The sequence below is a fragment of the Varroa jacobsoni genome, unplaced genomic scaffold, assembly GCF_002532875.2.
Source record: "Varroa jacobsoni isolate VJ856 unplaced genomic scaffold, vjacob_1.0 scaffold_232, whole genome shotgun sequence".
Classification (NCBI taxonomy): Eukaryota; Metazoa; Arthropoda; class Arachnida; order Mesostigmata; family Varroidae; genus Varroa; species Varroa jacobsoni.
The window spans coordinates 92618-106791 of NW_019213134.1; the positions used below are offsets into that span (position 1 = coordinate 92618).

At 40.0% G+C, this 14174-nt stretch overlaps 1 protein-coding gene across 1 annotated transcript in view; it reads right to left on the reverse strand.

The window, feature by feature from the left end:
• Window positions 1-14174, reverse strand: part of Lrp4 (LDL receptor related protein 4) — a 152757-nt gene that overhangs the window by 92592 nt on the left and 45991 nt on the right. Inside the window, exons 3-4 of the mRNA XM_086973652.1 lie at window positions 13037-13207; window positions 11124-11240 (exon numbers count right to left, since the gene is read on the reverse strand). Coding sequence (XP_086829778.1) covers window positions 11124-11240; window positions 13037-13207 — 288 coding nt within the window. The remainder of the gene's footprint in view (window positions 1-11123; window positions 11241-13036; window positions 13208-14174) is intronic.

Below are 14174 nucleotides of genomic sequence, written 5' to 3' on the forward strand. Positions count from 1 at the left end.
CTATGAACAAAGTTTCGAAAGTACATTAATTATTACGTGAGTAAAATAGTTTTCCTAATCTTAGTTAATGTTTTTCTTATCGATTTTATTTATAGATCGAAAGTTTTCCGAGATATTATATTTGTGTGCCGGGATAAGAAGCGTACGTGATTGTAGTTATTTGGCCTGTGAATAATGGGTCAAAGCTGCAAAAATCACGAAGGCGTTTATAGTAAGCTAGTTGAGTTTTCTAATTGTAGCTAGACGGCTACCGTTAAAAAAACTCAACCAAAGCTCACTCGTAACACGCCAGTGACATCTCAACTCTAATTTGACAAAGCTTTAAAACCCTACAATTACGAAGCGTAGTCACCTACGTACGCGGGCCTGCGTTCATAAAATACGCTACATCGATTTCTCTGGCTTAAAAAAAAGGCTTCGAAAGCTACGTATGTAAGTTCTCGAATATCCCCTTGAGGAATATCCCCTTCGGACAAATCACCGCAAAACACCTCATTCCGTTTTTGGCGTGGATGTCGCGCGTGCATGTCATGCACGATAAGAGAACACATATAGTTAGGAACTTTACTGTGATGAGGTGCGTATGTGAAAGTTTTAGTGAAATGTTGCAGGCCTCTATAGTGCCATAGTGCCACTCCATAAAATTTCATACCTTTGACAAGGAAGTGACGCCTACACCACAAGCGATTCGGTGGAATCCACAGTGTGATATAGTGCAAGAGAGTTAAGCGAAGCTGGTGAAATACTTCTGTTTTTGTACCATTTTCGGAGTCGACAACGGCAAATAGATATATATCAGGAGATTGATCAACATCAGGCGAAACGGTGGAAAAGAGATACGTGGTAAAGCACCATACCCAAAATGAAATTTAAAAACAAAGCGGTATGAGACGTCTATAACCAAGACGAACGTTCATAAGCCGAAAACGAATCTTCCTAAAAGCCGAAAATCGAAAAGCCGAAAGTGAAGAATGAAAATAAGCTTGGCTGTTTTCTCAGCAAAAGCACAACATGCTTGAGGGTCGGCTTAGTACGGTTTATAATCATCTAGTTGCAGGGAGAAAAGGAAAGACCAAGGCTCTTCGAGAAAACCGTCTGATAATTATGGTAATGTGTTCTTACGATCAAGGCACACCATAGTGCTTCACAGTTCGTGACAAGGAGAAACGAGCGGTGATCGTTCACCGATTTCAAAGAATAAGGTAGCCACCGTCGGTTAAACGAAAGTCATAAAAGTTCGTTCATGAGACTTCTTTACAAGGGGTATTCCCTTGATAGATCAAGAGGTAAGTGTTTTTACAGCAACGCGTGTAGGTCGTGGGCCTAAGCTCTGACGCAGGAAAAATTGCCGCATGTTTCAAAGAATTTGCTACAATGGCCATCACATCGATGCCTAATGATATCGCTATTCTCTTGTAGACCCTGTTTAGTCATTTAACTTTATCACTGACTAAGTTATGTCTATAACTTAGAGTGATGTGCACTCTGCAGAAGATCATTGCTGCAGTGATATATTCTCCAATCTATTGTATTCATTGCCCACTACGGCCCAATTTGGCCATTTAGCAAAACATAGAGTTCACTCTTGATAGAAGAAGTAGAGGTCTCTCTTTGAAATTGCTCATCAAATACATGAGTAAATGTGCGCTTTATCAAAGGAGTCGAGTAGTATAAGTTCTTGCAATTAGATACCTGCCGATATCTTACCCACCCTATTGCCGTCTTTTCCATAGCAGTTCACGAATATAGTTAAATGCTGTCGGATCCTCACCTGAGACACTACTTGCCACCCTCTGAAAGTCACCACTTTTTGGAACAGCTCGAACGTGAATTTAATCGCTTCTCGCAATATTAGTTGTGTTGTCGCCGGTAAAGACTCTCTGCTAAAATTTGCGGCTTCACACATTTGCAAGGGCAGTATCAGGAATATTAAAAGGCAAGACATTGTTTTCAAAAATATAGCATAACCTATAGTTGTTCTTTTGTAGTACTCATATACCCTCCAAAAACCTCTAATGCTTAAGACAAGAGTTTCCCAATCAGTTTAGTACAAGCCAAGTTAGCCGAAATAGACGTATCAACTTATCCTGTCTACAAGCACCATGTTTTCCTTGTACGAAAATCCGAGAAGATGTTTTGGTACGCTACTGTACACCGCTTGTCCTTCGGCGCTCTGCTTAGTCGTTCTTACTGCTAAATTTTGAGCGAGAGAATCATGAATCCACGACGGCCTAGCAGAAACGTGGATAGCTGCAGGCCTCAGCATCTTAGGGTTCTTCAAAACAAGGACAAGCCATTCTTCCGCTGCTGCAAGTATTCGTTAGGTCTTGTAGGCTGGCTTTAAAAGGTCGCGTTCCAGATTCCACACTCGAAATTTTCGCCAAAGCCAGTTTCTTAACATTACGGAAGAGGGCGTCGGCATTGGAACCGTTAGTAGTTCTAACGGCACTTGATTGTGGAGGATAAAACGTCTCAATGCACTTCGCCAGGGAATTCTTCGGAATTAATCAACAGCAAGGTCACGCTCAAACTGGACTCCAAAATTTTTGAAAACAGGCCTAATTCTGGAAGCTATTTGAGTATCGTCTCATAATATATCTGATAGTACATTAAATATACCGACGACTTTTTGGAGTTCGGATATCGTCTGTAAGTGGGAGGTACAGCAAAGCATCGCGATCCACTATCCTGCGCCCAAACCTAATTGCGGAATCTAGTCCGTGACGCTTACTCTAGAATACCTGCGAACAGACGCCTGCTACTCTGGGTGTGACCGTTTATCTACTTCGTAATAGTCCACCAAATCTTAACTGAGTACTGAGATGCTACGACATTTTCAAAAGACTTCAACCTCAGCAGTTTCGATCAAATCGAAAGGGGCAGCTTCGCTGCTTACGTCGTATGTCATAAGAAGCCAAGAGGCGCTTTGCCGTCCAATTTAGTTCTTCGTCAAAACGGCAGCGCAACGTTTTCGGCTCCTCCGGGGCCGAGGAGAATATACGACGAAATTCTTAAGGTACACCGGTTCAAAATTAACAAACGAAAATTTGAGTATTTCGCCCAAAAACGTTTTTCAAAGGTGCCAAGGGACAAACTGACATTAGTGATAAAAACATCAATGGAGACCTCACTTGCCGTACGACACGAATATTGACTGGACACAGCCAATGTCTTAATATATCTTAAGTATAGGGAAAGTGCAGCATGACATATGCGTTTTATGCGCGTCGGTTGAAACACATGGGGCTGGCCACAGTCAATTCTATTATAGACCTCTCTGAGAAAATCCTAAAAAAGTACTGCCAAATACATCTTAGATCATGCTTAAGGGTAATGCTCATCATATGCTTGGATCTACAGAGGTTCGGAGTGAAGGAGCAATCTTTTTCAAGAACACTATGTATTAGAAAGAAGAACTTGAAGAGAGGCAACAGAAGGTACAAGACGCGAGCAAAGAGTAAGATGAATGAGACTTCTTTATCCGTTCCGAAGAATCTAAAGTAATGTGTTAAAACCGTTCCAGACCCTAAAAAGAGTAACAAAGGAAATAATGATATAGTGGGTATTATCGTGCTTCACAACAACAGACTGCACTTGTCTACCGACAGGTGGATGAGTCCCCCCGCCCTCACGATGAACTATCAAGAGATATACTTCCGATGTTTCATTGAACTCGTTCATTGATAACTCCATTAATTAATCATATATACGAACGTCAATATATAGAAAAAAAGGATATAGGTTGAATTACCAGAAGCAATAACAAAAGACCAACGAGGAGAGGCACTAATTGATTTTCAAATTGTTTCGACGACACGTCGTGAGTTCTGCCAATACGTGGCAAAGTATAGATCTACGAAATTATATCCAGACAAGTACAGGAAAATAAAAAGAAATCAAATGAAACTTTCTTTCACGTTTTCTAATAAAATGTAGATGTAAAAGGACAGATTAAGGAAGAACGTTGACGCACTTCTTTGAATACTAATGATAAGCAACAACTAAACCCAAATCAAGTGACAAGTAGAAAGTTATGGGTCTTTCGAGCATAGTAGCTATGCCAAAAACTTGAAGACTGACTGAAAATTTATTTTATTAGAGGAAAAGCAATGGATCTTATCGAATAATACACAAACATCCTCTGGAAACACAGTTCACGCCTCATAACAAAGCTAAACGAATCTAACCAGAACTTTATGGTTATTTTTCTATCTCATAGAAATTATTTCTAGTGTAGGGCCAACCCGTCAAACCACCATTGAAGGTAGGCAGGGCTATTAAAACCAGTTCCAACACAGCCGATCCATTATAATTCGATCTAATTTAGGAATTTTCAAGTCCTCCTACGAATTGTATCTGCTAGAACCCCGACACTAATAAGCGAGTTTGGCTCGTGGTAGCTGCTAATGCACCGACTTGGTGCCTATCTATTCGTAGTCCTGGTTAACATTCTCACTCCCCATGATTTTCCAGGAACGGAAGGAGTTAGTTCGTCGACTAGCTGGAGTATTAATAGTTGTCTATGGCACCTTTCCCAACTTTCGTAACAGACTCTCTTACCTACTACACTTCTTGCTGAGGTTCTGCGTGTCCGCAAATGTTTTCCCAGCTGCACCTTCATAGCTAATCTTATGTACTAAATGAACCAAATCAAGCCATAAGTTCCAGTAACTGTCCACGCTTGGAGCTTGGGATCTATCTCATTGCCAACATATACGAATAATAAGTCCACATGCTTCCATGGTTCAATGTCTGCGGCTATTATATTTATTTCTGTCCAAAGGCAAAGACATTTATATCTAAATTAACTTACCACTTACCCGTAATTAATCAATAGCCAACATGAACCTATCCGTCGTGTTATATAATGACAAAAAATACAAGTCCAATGGATAGCCTATTTCCAATTCTTTGAATAAAGAAATTATATGATTTTGCTCACCGAGTAACAACTAAAGGTTAGCGTTACCAATAATATAACCATGATGCTAGCGTAAATATCACTGTCAATTGTGCTGCGGATGCGAATTTTAGCTGTATGACTCAATGGCATGTACTACACGGAATATTAGGTGAAAAAAAAAAACATTTGGAAAAAAAACATTTGATCATCTTTGCTCGAAACTTTCAAACACATAAAATGAAACGATGTATCAGGACGCAATGACGTTTGAGGAATTTTCTTATACTAGACCAACGGGGAATAACATTAGTAGAAGTACGAGATTTGTATAAATATATGAAGGTTACTTCCATTCTGAAATTCACCAAGAGGAGCTAAACTATAACTTTCTGCAAGTTCAAAAAAGCTTACATTGACGTTGTATTCTTTGACACTATGAATGACACTCAAAAATGCATTAGGTATTGTCAAAAGTACGCCCACCTGTTAGCTATTTGACATGGTACCATATTATGCAAACCCTGTAAGACTTATCTGCCGTCATTGGGGGTCGACAACGATTTTTTCCCGCATTGGAATGGAGAGAGCAAAGCAATTTTATTCACTGGGACTTTGTTCTTCGTTGTCGGAGTGGTGCAACAGTCAACGTATCACGACAAACAATAGATAGACGACAAGCTAACACTGAAGTTGACAAAATTCATTGATTGCCGTTATTAAAAGTACAAATCTCGGTTAGTGGTTTTCGATCGGCGATTGTCGGCAGAAAACGTACAGAACCAATTTTCCCCCTCGTGCCGCACGACTGCAGGCGTAGTAATAGTGAAAAGTTACTACCTTTCGAGGAGAAATGTTTCGATTATGAATTCTGATACAGGGAAAGTGGCCAAGTAATACCAAACACAAATACAGTAAACCCCCCTCGAAACCGTACCGTACTTATCTTTGCGCAGTTGTATCCTCTGATTTTGCTATTGTTGCTAGGTTTGTGTGCGAGCTATCCCGAGCAAACACAAATACAGCGTTAGAAGAACAGGGTAATCTACTAAGGAAGATGCGTTAAGCAAGGATCTGGAAATTATCAAGCGCCATTAACACATAACAGGCTTATGAAAGAAATTGATGAACCTCACTTGCGAGCGATGTCCAACTCGGCTGGCTTGAAGCAATTTTGAACCATACTCAATCAACTAATCGTGATAAACATAATTGATATAATATAAGCGTATTTATAATAGAAGTGTAAGGATATCTTATCATAATAATGACACATTTCAGCAATGGCTGAAATATGCGTGGAACAGTAACTCTCTTTTGGCATATTATTTCGATGGAAGTACACGGAAAATTCGTCATGAAAAAGGTTGCTCTTTGGCGACAAATATTGATATAGTTGCAAGGTTCTCTTGATTGGGTCAAACATGTTTCATAGGGACAGAAAACGCCTGCTAGTGCGCTTCGATGCGTCTTTACTAATAGCTTTACATTTAACGAAAATCGGCGTGATGCTTAGCCCTTTTCTCATAATTGGCATTTGGTAATAGCGCGTTTTTGACTTTGTCAAACCGTTCATAATTTTTATTTCAGACTTGGATGCCGGACAGACACTGCGTACGCTATAAGCGACTTTACGTATATTTTAAATAACTCTACACACGGAGTCGGGTCATTTGGAAGAGATGATTGTAAGATCCAGTTGAAACAGCGTGTTGCGCGGAGAACCATGTCTGTTAAATTTCTACAAATACAGGTGTGGTAATATGTATTCTATTTCTATACTAAATATATATGAGAGGTCCCAAGATTGTGTCTTGGTGACAGTCGGAGGTGAGGTGGCTGTGGTGCTATCATAGTATTTACCATTCACCCGAATTTTGCAATACGGTCGCCTAGCATTTTACCACTTAATCATCGACGCTAAAGAGGAAAGGTATCTTGAGAGGCTTCGAGTGGGTAATTTGTTGCAACGCTGACCTGAAGGCGAAATACACCGCGTCGAAGCAGTGAAGCATAATGATGAACTTCGCCCATTCGAACTATGTCTATCGTCATTGCAGGTGGATATTTCGTTCTAGTCTGTAAGCAGACCGGATATTATGTGTCAGTCGCTGATCATCAATATTTTTGCCGATGGCTGTTCGAGTGATGCTGCGTGACAGTTTTCGTGACCAGCGTGACGTGGCACTTGAAGATTTTTCAAAAACTGTCTAAAAATTAGCTGGAGCGGATGCAGAGCTAAATCCAAGCCCTTTAAGTGAGTATGACAAAGTCTCTATGGCGGTTCGATAGTGTTCCAGTATTCTTAGAAGGCGTGTATTCACGTCAACGACAGTAAAGTAAAAGGTATCCACACAGTACCTATGCTCAGAGGTGCGTATATGTATATAACTAAATCAGATTATATAACAAAACAAAACGATGTTTCAGTTTTTATTTAAATGCATTTAGTAACCTAAATATCTATTCAAAATATAACCATATATAGCTGTGTGTCCATATTATTATAAAATGAACAACTCTCGAAATTATCATTTTTTTTTCCATGCGGCAATTTAGAGCGAAGACGGACTAGGTGGATGTACACCTAGTCCGTTTTCGAAAACGGCGAGCATAATTGTTTTCTTTAACGAGAGAGGGTTGAAGGCTCTTTAAATCAGTTTCAGGCAAATTTCTAAAAGATGGTGATTAATATTTTATCGTGGCAACGTGTAAGAGTCACTAGCTCTGAGCATCAAGTAAATCATCTGCTGCTTACCATGCAGACTGACTCGCTGTCTGCTTATACGAATTACACATACTCCCCGAGAGAAGGCAATTGTATTTTTGTTCACACTATGCGAGGCCTAGACACGCCTCTCAGAAAAAAAACAAGTAGATTAATCGACCGGGCCAACGAATATTTAGGCCAAAAATATCGACCGATCGAAGAACAGCAAAAAACAAATCGATGTTTACGTGATTGCGATCGAGCGAGACGAACAAAGTAAACTTCAAAATCTAGTTCAAATATCATTCGTCGATCCACTATCCGGATTGGCAACCGTATAAGAAAGCTCCAGTATCAAAGTCATCTTTTAGACAGTAAAGCTGACTGAACGACCCGTAGTCTACGCAGCAAACACCGCACCGGTAGCATGAAGGCTAGACGTGCCTGACAGGAGATATGAGTAGAAAAAAATATTAGAGCAATGAAGAACTTTCGTGAGGAGAGCCACGCTCCCTGCGGCAATTCACTGCCTACATACCACCGCCAACGGGGACTTAGCTATGACAGAGCTGCCACATCCTTTTGCGACTATGCGACCAAAGTAGCAAATGACACGCATCTACGGCTGACTCTGCTCGAGGCGGGTATTACGGTAGGCAGGAGAAAGGGGGGAAAGGAGTAGCAGCAGTCAGAGGGAAACACCGGATGAAGTAGAGATATCGATGGATACTTACAGTCAGGCTAGATAAGTAGGTGATTCTCTCGTTAGCTATATTTTCGTCCAGGCTGCCAGTCCCCATTTTCATATTGTCAATCCTTCTATAAAATCCTCTAACCTGGCCCACATATATGTATATATATGTATATAATAACAACTTCTCACTGAGCCCCGAAAATCCAGAAATGCACTGAAAAATTACTGTTATAGCTATAAAAACTCTTAGGTGGCCTAAATGATGAAAACCATTGCATATATATATATATATATATGTGTGTGTGTGTATTAAGCGTATAATCGGCGCGCATGTTCTGCTTAAGAAACGCAGTAGCTTACAGCCTACTAAACCGCGTCGCAGATGAAAGCCGAAATACAAATGTCAAATATATTAAAATTGTGAAGTTTTGTGCAGCCACAAAGCTGCCTATCGGCTTTCTATTTTTCTATCACAGCGACACAGGAAAAGAAGCAAAACGGTGTTCGGAAACGAACACCAGCTGTTCTCACCATTTTCGACTGCTATTGACATATCAATAGTCAATAAATACACAAATAAATTTGTCGCCTCGAAGAACTTGTTTAGCCCTTGGTCACTAGAAGGCCAATAACAGGTAAATCATTTAAGCTTCATGGCAGATTGATTCTTAGACAGACCATGATGACGCCGTGATAATACGGTGTCACGTAATAATTAGATGAGTCTTTAATGGAACATTTAGATTAATTGACGCGATACAATCGGTGACGGTCGAAATATATAACTGAAGGAAATAGGTGATCGTATATAAACCCGGGGAAGGAAGCAAAAACAGATCTACAATTGAAACGTATATAGTAATAAATCTGTATGCAAGAACGACATACAATGGCAGATGGCAGCGCAATACTACTCGTTATTCATTGTCAAATAGTATTCTTAAATTCCCTGCTGGTTTACTCATATATAGTCTACGTATAACTTGGTTAAATACTGATGCACAGAATCTCTGCGGTGCATCAAGCCAATCTTAAGCTATATGATGTTATACATGAGCACGCGTGTAGTAACATGTCGTACGTAGGTGAAGGGTAGGTTGAGCCGATTTGTCCTAGCAAATATCGTGCCTCTTCTGTCCGTGTCTTAATTAGAGTAAATGTAAACTTCTATCAAACGCTTTAAATAGTGTTAACTTTACAGCCGCCCCCAGTACCGCGAGCGGATTACAGTCATTTTCGTAGGGGTCAACATTGAAAAAACTATCTTGAATTTGTAATACAGTTGTGATCGATTAAATTTCAATATTATTATCACATCCATCCAACCATATAAATTATATCTAATTTAGTAGCCAGTTAATGGTCCCGACTTTACTGTTATAATCATTCTATCGATGTAGCTTGCTTACAAATGCTTTTGGGTCAAACACTGAGTAGCAAATGAGACTTTTAGCTGTTAAGATTTAAGAAAGATGTATATGAGCTTTTCAGTATGGCAACTTATAAAGTTGCTTAGATGCAACAAAAAGAAGTTTTTCTATAACGAGAGCATCTGTTCGTACGATATTCCAACGTAAATACCACAACGTATCGTTCACGTTTTACCTCTCATTTTTAGGATCGCCTTTGCCTAGCATAGAGATCAGTATTTTGTTACGGCGACATTAGACTGAATTGAACATTTTAACCTATTTCGTTACCACTTCAACTTAAACAGTGAATTCTTTACGCTGTATGCCTTTGCAATGCTGCTTGAATTGAACGTTGCTGAGACGACGTTTCTTGACGCTTCAACATACGTACCTCAGCGTGCGTTTTGTGCACCAGTTCGTTCACTCAGTTAAAAGTTTTCTTTACGGCAAGTGGGCGTGAAAATGCGTCCTTTTGTTCTCCTAGGGTTCAAACTTTGGCAACCTTCGCACTGAGTCACTGTCTTCGTGTCCTGAATAGATACACCGGGACCGATATAAAAGTGCTTCAGTACTCGTTGTACAATTTCTAAAAGGCCTGCATGTCTCCCTATCTTGCTGGAGTGGCACACACGGTCACGACTTCAGCCTAAACTTGCGCGATACGCAACAAATGTGTGTTCCCTATGATCTGAACCAGGGGCTTGTTGACGAATACTGAGCATTCGGTACTTACGAGACAACTTTTCGAGCGCCGTGAAAAGTGACGAGGCTAAAATAAGGTTGTTTACAAAGTGACCACGCTGGCACGGTGTTTTAACATCTTCAGCGTCAAAAAACTTCCCGATTTGACGCATTGCCATAAATTCGTTCCTTCTGGATAATTTGTACAGGCTCTCACCTTCTCATCGGACTTCGTATAATATTATTCCGTGTGAGATGGTGCGTTCCTTGGGAACCGCTATAATAGATAAGCCATGCACATCCACGACCAATTCATTTCACTTCTTCATCTTATTCACGACGAATTCGACTAAATAAATGTGTGGGCTTAGTAAAAAAGTTTATATACAAGAACAAGCAGGCGCCTATGCGATCAACGGTAGACGAACGCTCTCTACAACGTTCGCTCAAACCTAGACTAATCGAGGAATGGTACATTCGCGAACGCAGTTCCCTCCACTTCCTGTCGAACGCTCGACTACCTGACTCGACGAGCCCGAGCTTTGTAGTTTAGCCGACCATTTGTTTCACCTCCGAATTAACTGACTTCGAGCATTCGCTCCCTTTTCGCACTAATGTGTTTTTTTTTGGCTGACGCCTCATTTTTCTATAGCAATAGCAGCGAAACTATATAGAACTAAGTTTATCGGTACGCGCCGTCACCATAATATCTGGCCTTAAACATACCTCTGCATGCGCCATCTCCACAAGGCCCATGAAGCCCCTTCGAGTCTGGACACTTTATACAAGAGCCACTCTTGCACGGAAACTCGCGGCATCCAGGCAACGAACCAACAGTCTTGCCTATGGAGTAGAAAACAGAACTTCATTTAATGTTTATGTCACCGCTAAAGCTTGAAACAGAACTTCATGTTCTAAAAGGAACGTAACTGCCGAAGGCTTCGCGATTCCTAGCCGTTAGTATTTTTTCTGGTTGAGGCTACGTACGTTACACCCTATCTCTGTACTTCCAACAATAACTTCATGCCAGTACTAATGCCAGCAGCAAAGTTTAATCTTATTGTAATATGGGTATTCGACTATACACTGATCTACAAGTAGCTACTATACAAATCAATTGTATATATACGTCTCCGGAACGTAAAGACAAACCTTAACTATTTAGTATGTACAGGTTTTGCTCATATCTGAGAAAATGTATTTTAGTGCTTAAGACAACAAAAGCTGTCCTGTATTGGCTATACTGATTTATTTGTGCAAGTATCTGGCGTGTCTTAGGACCTCTAGTTTACTATTCCTCTAGCTAGGCCAATTATCAGAACATAGGTATAGCGTGTGTTAAGCCAAGCTAATATGCATATGGCAGGGAACGTTTTTCTACCATCAGTTGGCTGAAGCCAAAAGTACCATTGGCACATACGAAGGCTTAATGTGTATTTAAAGGAATTGGCGTGCGCACTGGCAAGCCATGTCGATCGATCAGTAATGAGAAGGGATTCAGCGTCGTTTGTTATCATTCATAACAGTATTATAATTGCGCTAATTCGAACTTTGGTTTAAGCAAATATAACATCTATAGGTTTAGAGTATTTGAATCCTAACAAAAAACGCTGGTGTAACTACTAATTAACAAACGTGTGCATGATAATAAACGGAGCAAAATTTCTTTTAATTGTTTATTAGTCTACATTTTACACGGTTTGCTTCGTAAGCAATGTGTGGCAATGGTACTTGTAGTTCCGGGCGTTGTAGTCAGCCTTGACATAGAACAGCTTTCCTTTCAGGTAGATTATTTAGTCATACCGATGAAAATCATTTGAAGGAACATTACTAAAAACCGTATCTGCTGACAATTTTTACAAAGAGGACCGACGATATTTACACGCCCAAGCGAATCTAAACGTCACAACGTAGTATTAATGCCTCTATATAATGCATTGTTTGCATACTCAATTGATATAGAATAGAGGCTGCGTACCTTCTAGTTTTGAGATCAATTTTACTGGCGTCAATAACATGATAATAGGCATACATAGAAAAGCTTCTACCAAGCAGTCCAATATCGGTTTTGTTAAACTATCATTGTAGAACAATAGGCATATCACACTAACGGTTATCTGTATTATGTTGTTTTATTTAGATAAGTCAATCCGTCAAACCGAATCACCAGGTTCCCACCGCTGCGTCAACTGCAACAGCGTTGTTCCACTCAGACTCTACCTATGAACCAGTTTTTGAGGCTCGTGCATGATAATGGGTAATATAAAAAACGTATCACCACGTATATTTTACGATCGAATAAGTGATTTTTAGGCAAAAGTCATTGAGAAGTAAAATGGAGGACGGGAATCAACTTCCTAAGCAGAAAAACTTCCGTTTTCCATTGTATGTTGTACCGCTGCACCTTTCTTATCCCACAGATTGTTTTGTTGTTGCGACAATTATATAAAAATTATAGTATAGACATAAAAACATATCGACAACTATTTAAAACGTAAATAACTGAAGTCAACTTTTTCAACGTATCTACCTCCCTCAAAGCCTTCAAAATAAATTACCATTCGATAGTTTCAACCTTCCTACACATCCTATTTAGTGTGTTATATATAGTCAACATTAAAAAAATATACCACATTTACCGTTACTGCCGCTAGCGGACGAAGACCCACCATAGAAGGGTGGGACCGTATAAGAACAAAGCTCATCTGAAGCATCTCCGCAATCATCTTCGCCGTCGCACCTCCATCGAAGAGGTATACAACGTCCGTTAGCACATTCGAACTCTCCCGAAGAACTACAATTGCGTACCACTGTTGAAAATCAGATCAAATACCAAGTCAGCTAAATTAACAAAAATCCACCTGATTACTACGATAATACAAATCGAAACCTTTCAGAAAACAAATTAACCAGTTGGGTAATTAATATCAGAATAGCATCCTGTGCTCTCCACTATATAACGATTTAGGTGTTGTTTTCGTCGAATTTGCGAAGATAGCAGACGATATTCTAGACGGCAAGCAATAAAGTGAACATCTGTTTTCATCAGGGCAGTAACTTTTTGATCTTTATAATTAGGACGAAAGTTATTTTGTTTGGTCTGGGAGCTGTACAGAATTTTTAGGTATTATGTGAGGCCATAGCCTGTATTAATCAAAGACCGTCGGCGGCATAGCTGACGTCATTGAAACCTCAAACGGAAAATCGGATTATGTTGTTGTGGTTTGAACGGTTAAAGATCTTTTTTCTTTTGTTTTTCATGTTTCGGTGGCCCGCGAGCTATTAGCTTAAAACAAAAATTGTGCGTTTCCTCTTTATTTGTTTACTTTTGTCTGCCATTTCAAAGTGTCATCATGCAGCGTACGCAATCTTATGTCGAGTTCAACCTCAAAAAACAGTAGTTCCAGATGCATTTTTGGCACTATTCTTTTTTTTGCCGATGTTAAACAGCTGTCGAAGCAATACGGGATACTCGTGCTGCGGACTCAATACCTGAGAGGACAGCTCAAAACTAGTCGCAGAAGTTCAAGAATAGCATCTTGGAACAGGAGTATGCACCCCATTCCAATCGGCCATCTGAGGTCGACGAGGACTAATCAGAGGTACTCTGAAGGAAGACAGCCGGCAAATAATTTGTCACTTGGGCCGGAAAATAATCCTAGTCATATGACTATTAAAAGGCATTTTAGATTTAATAGATTCGCTGAAAATTAGAAGCTTTCGCTCTGTGAACTGAGTGGATATTACAAAAAGCACGACCACTCGTAGGTTCTCAAT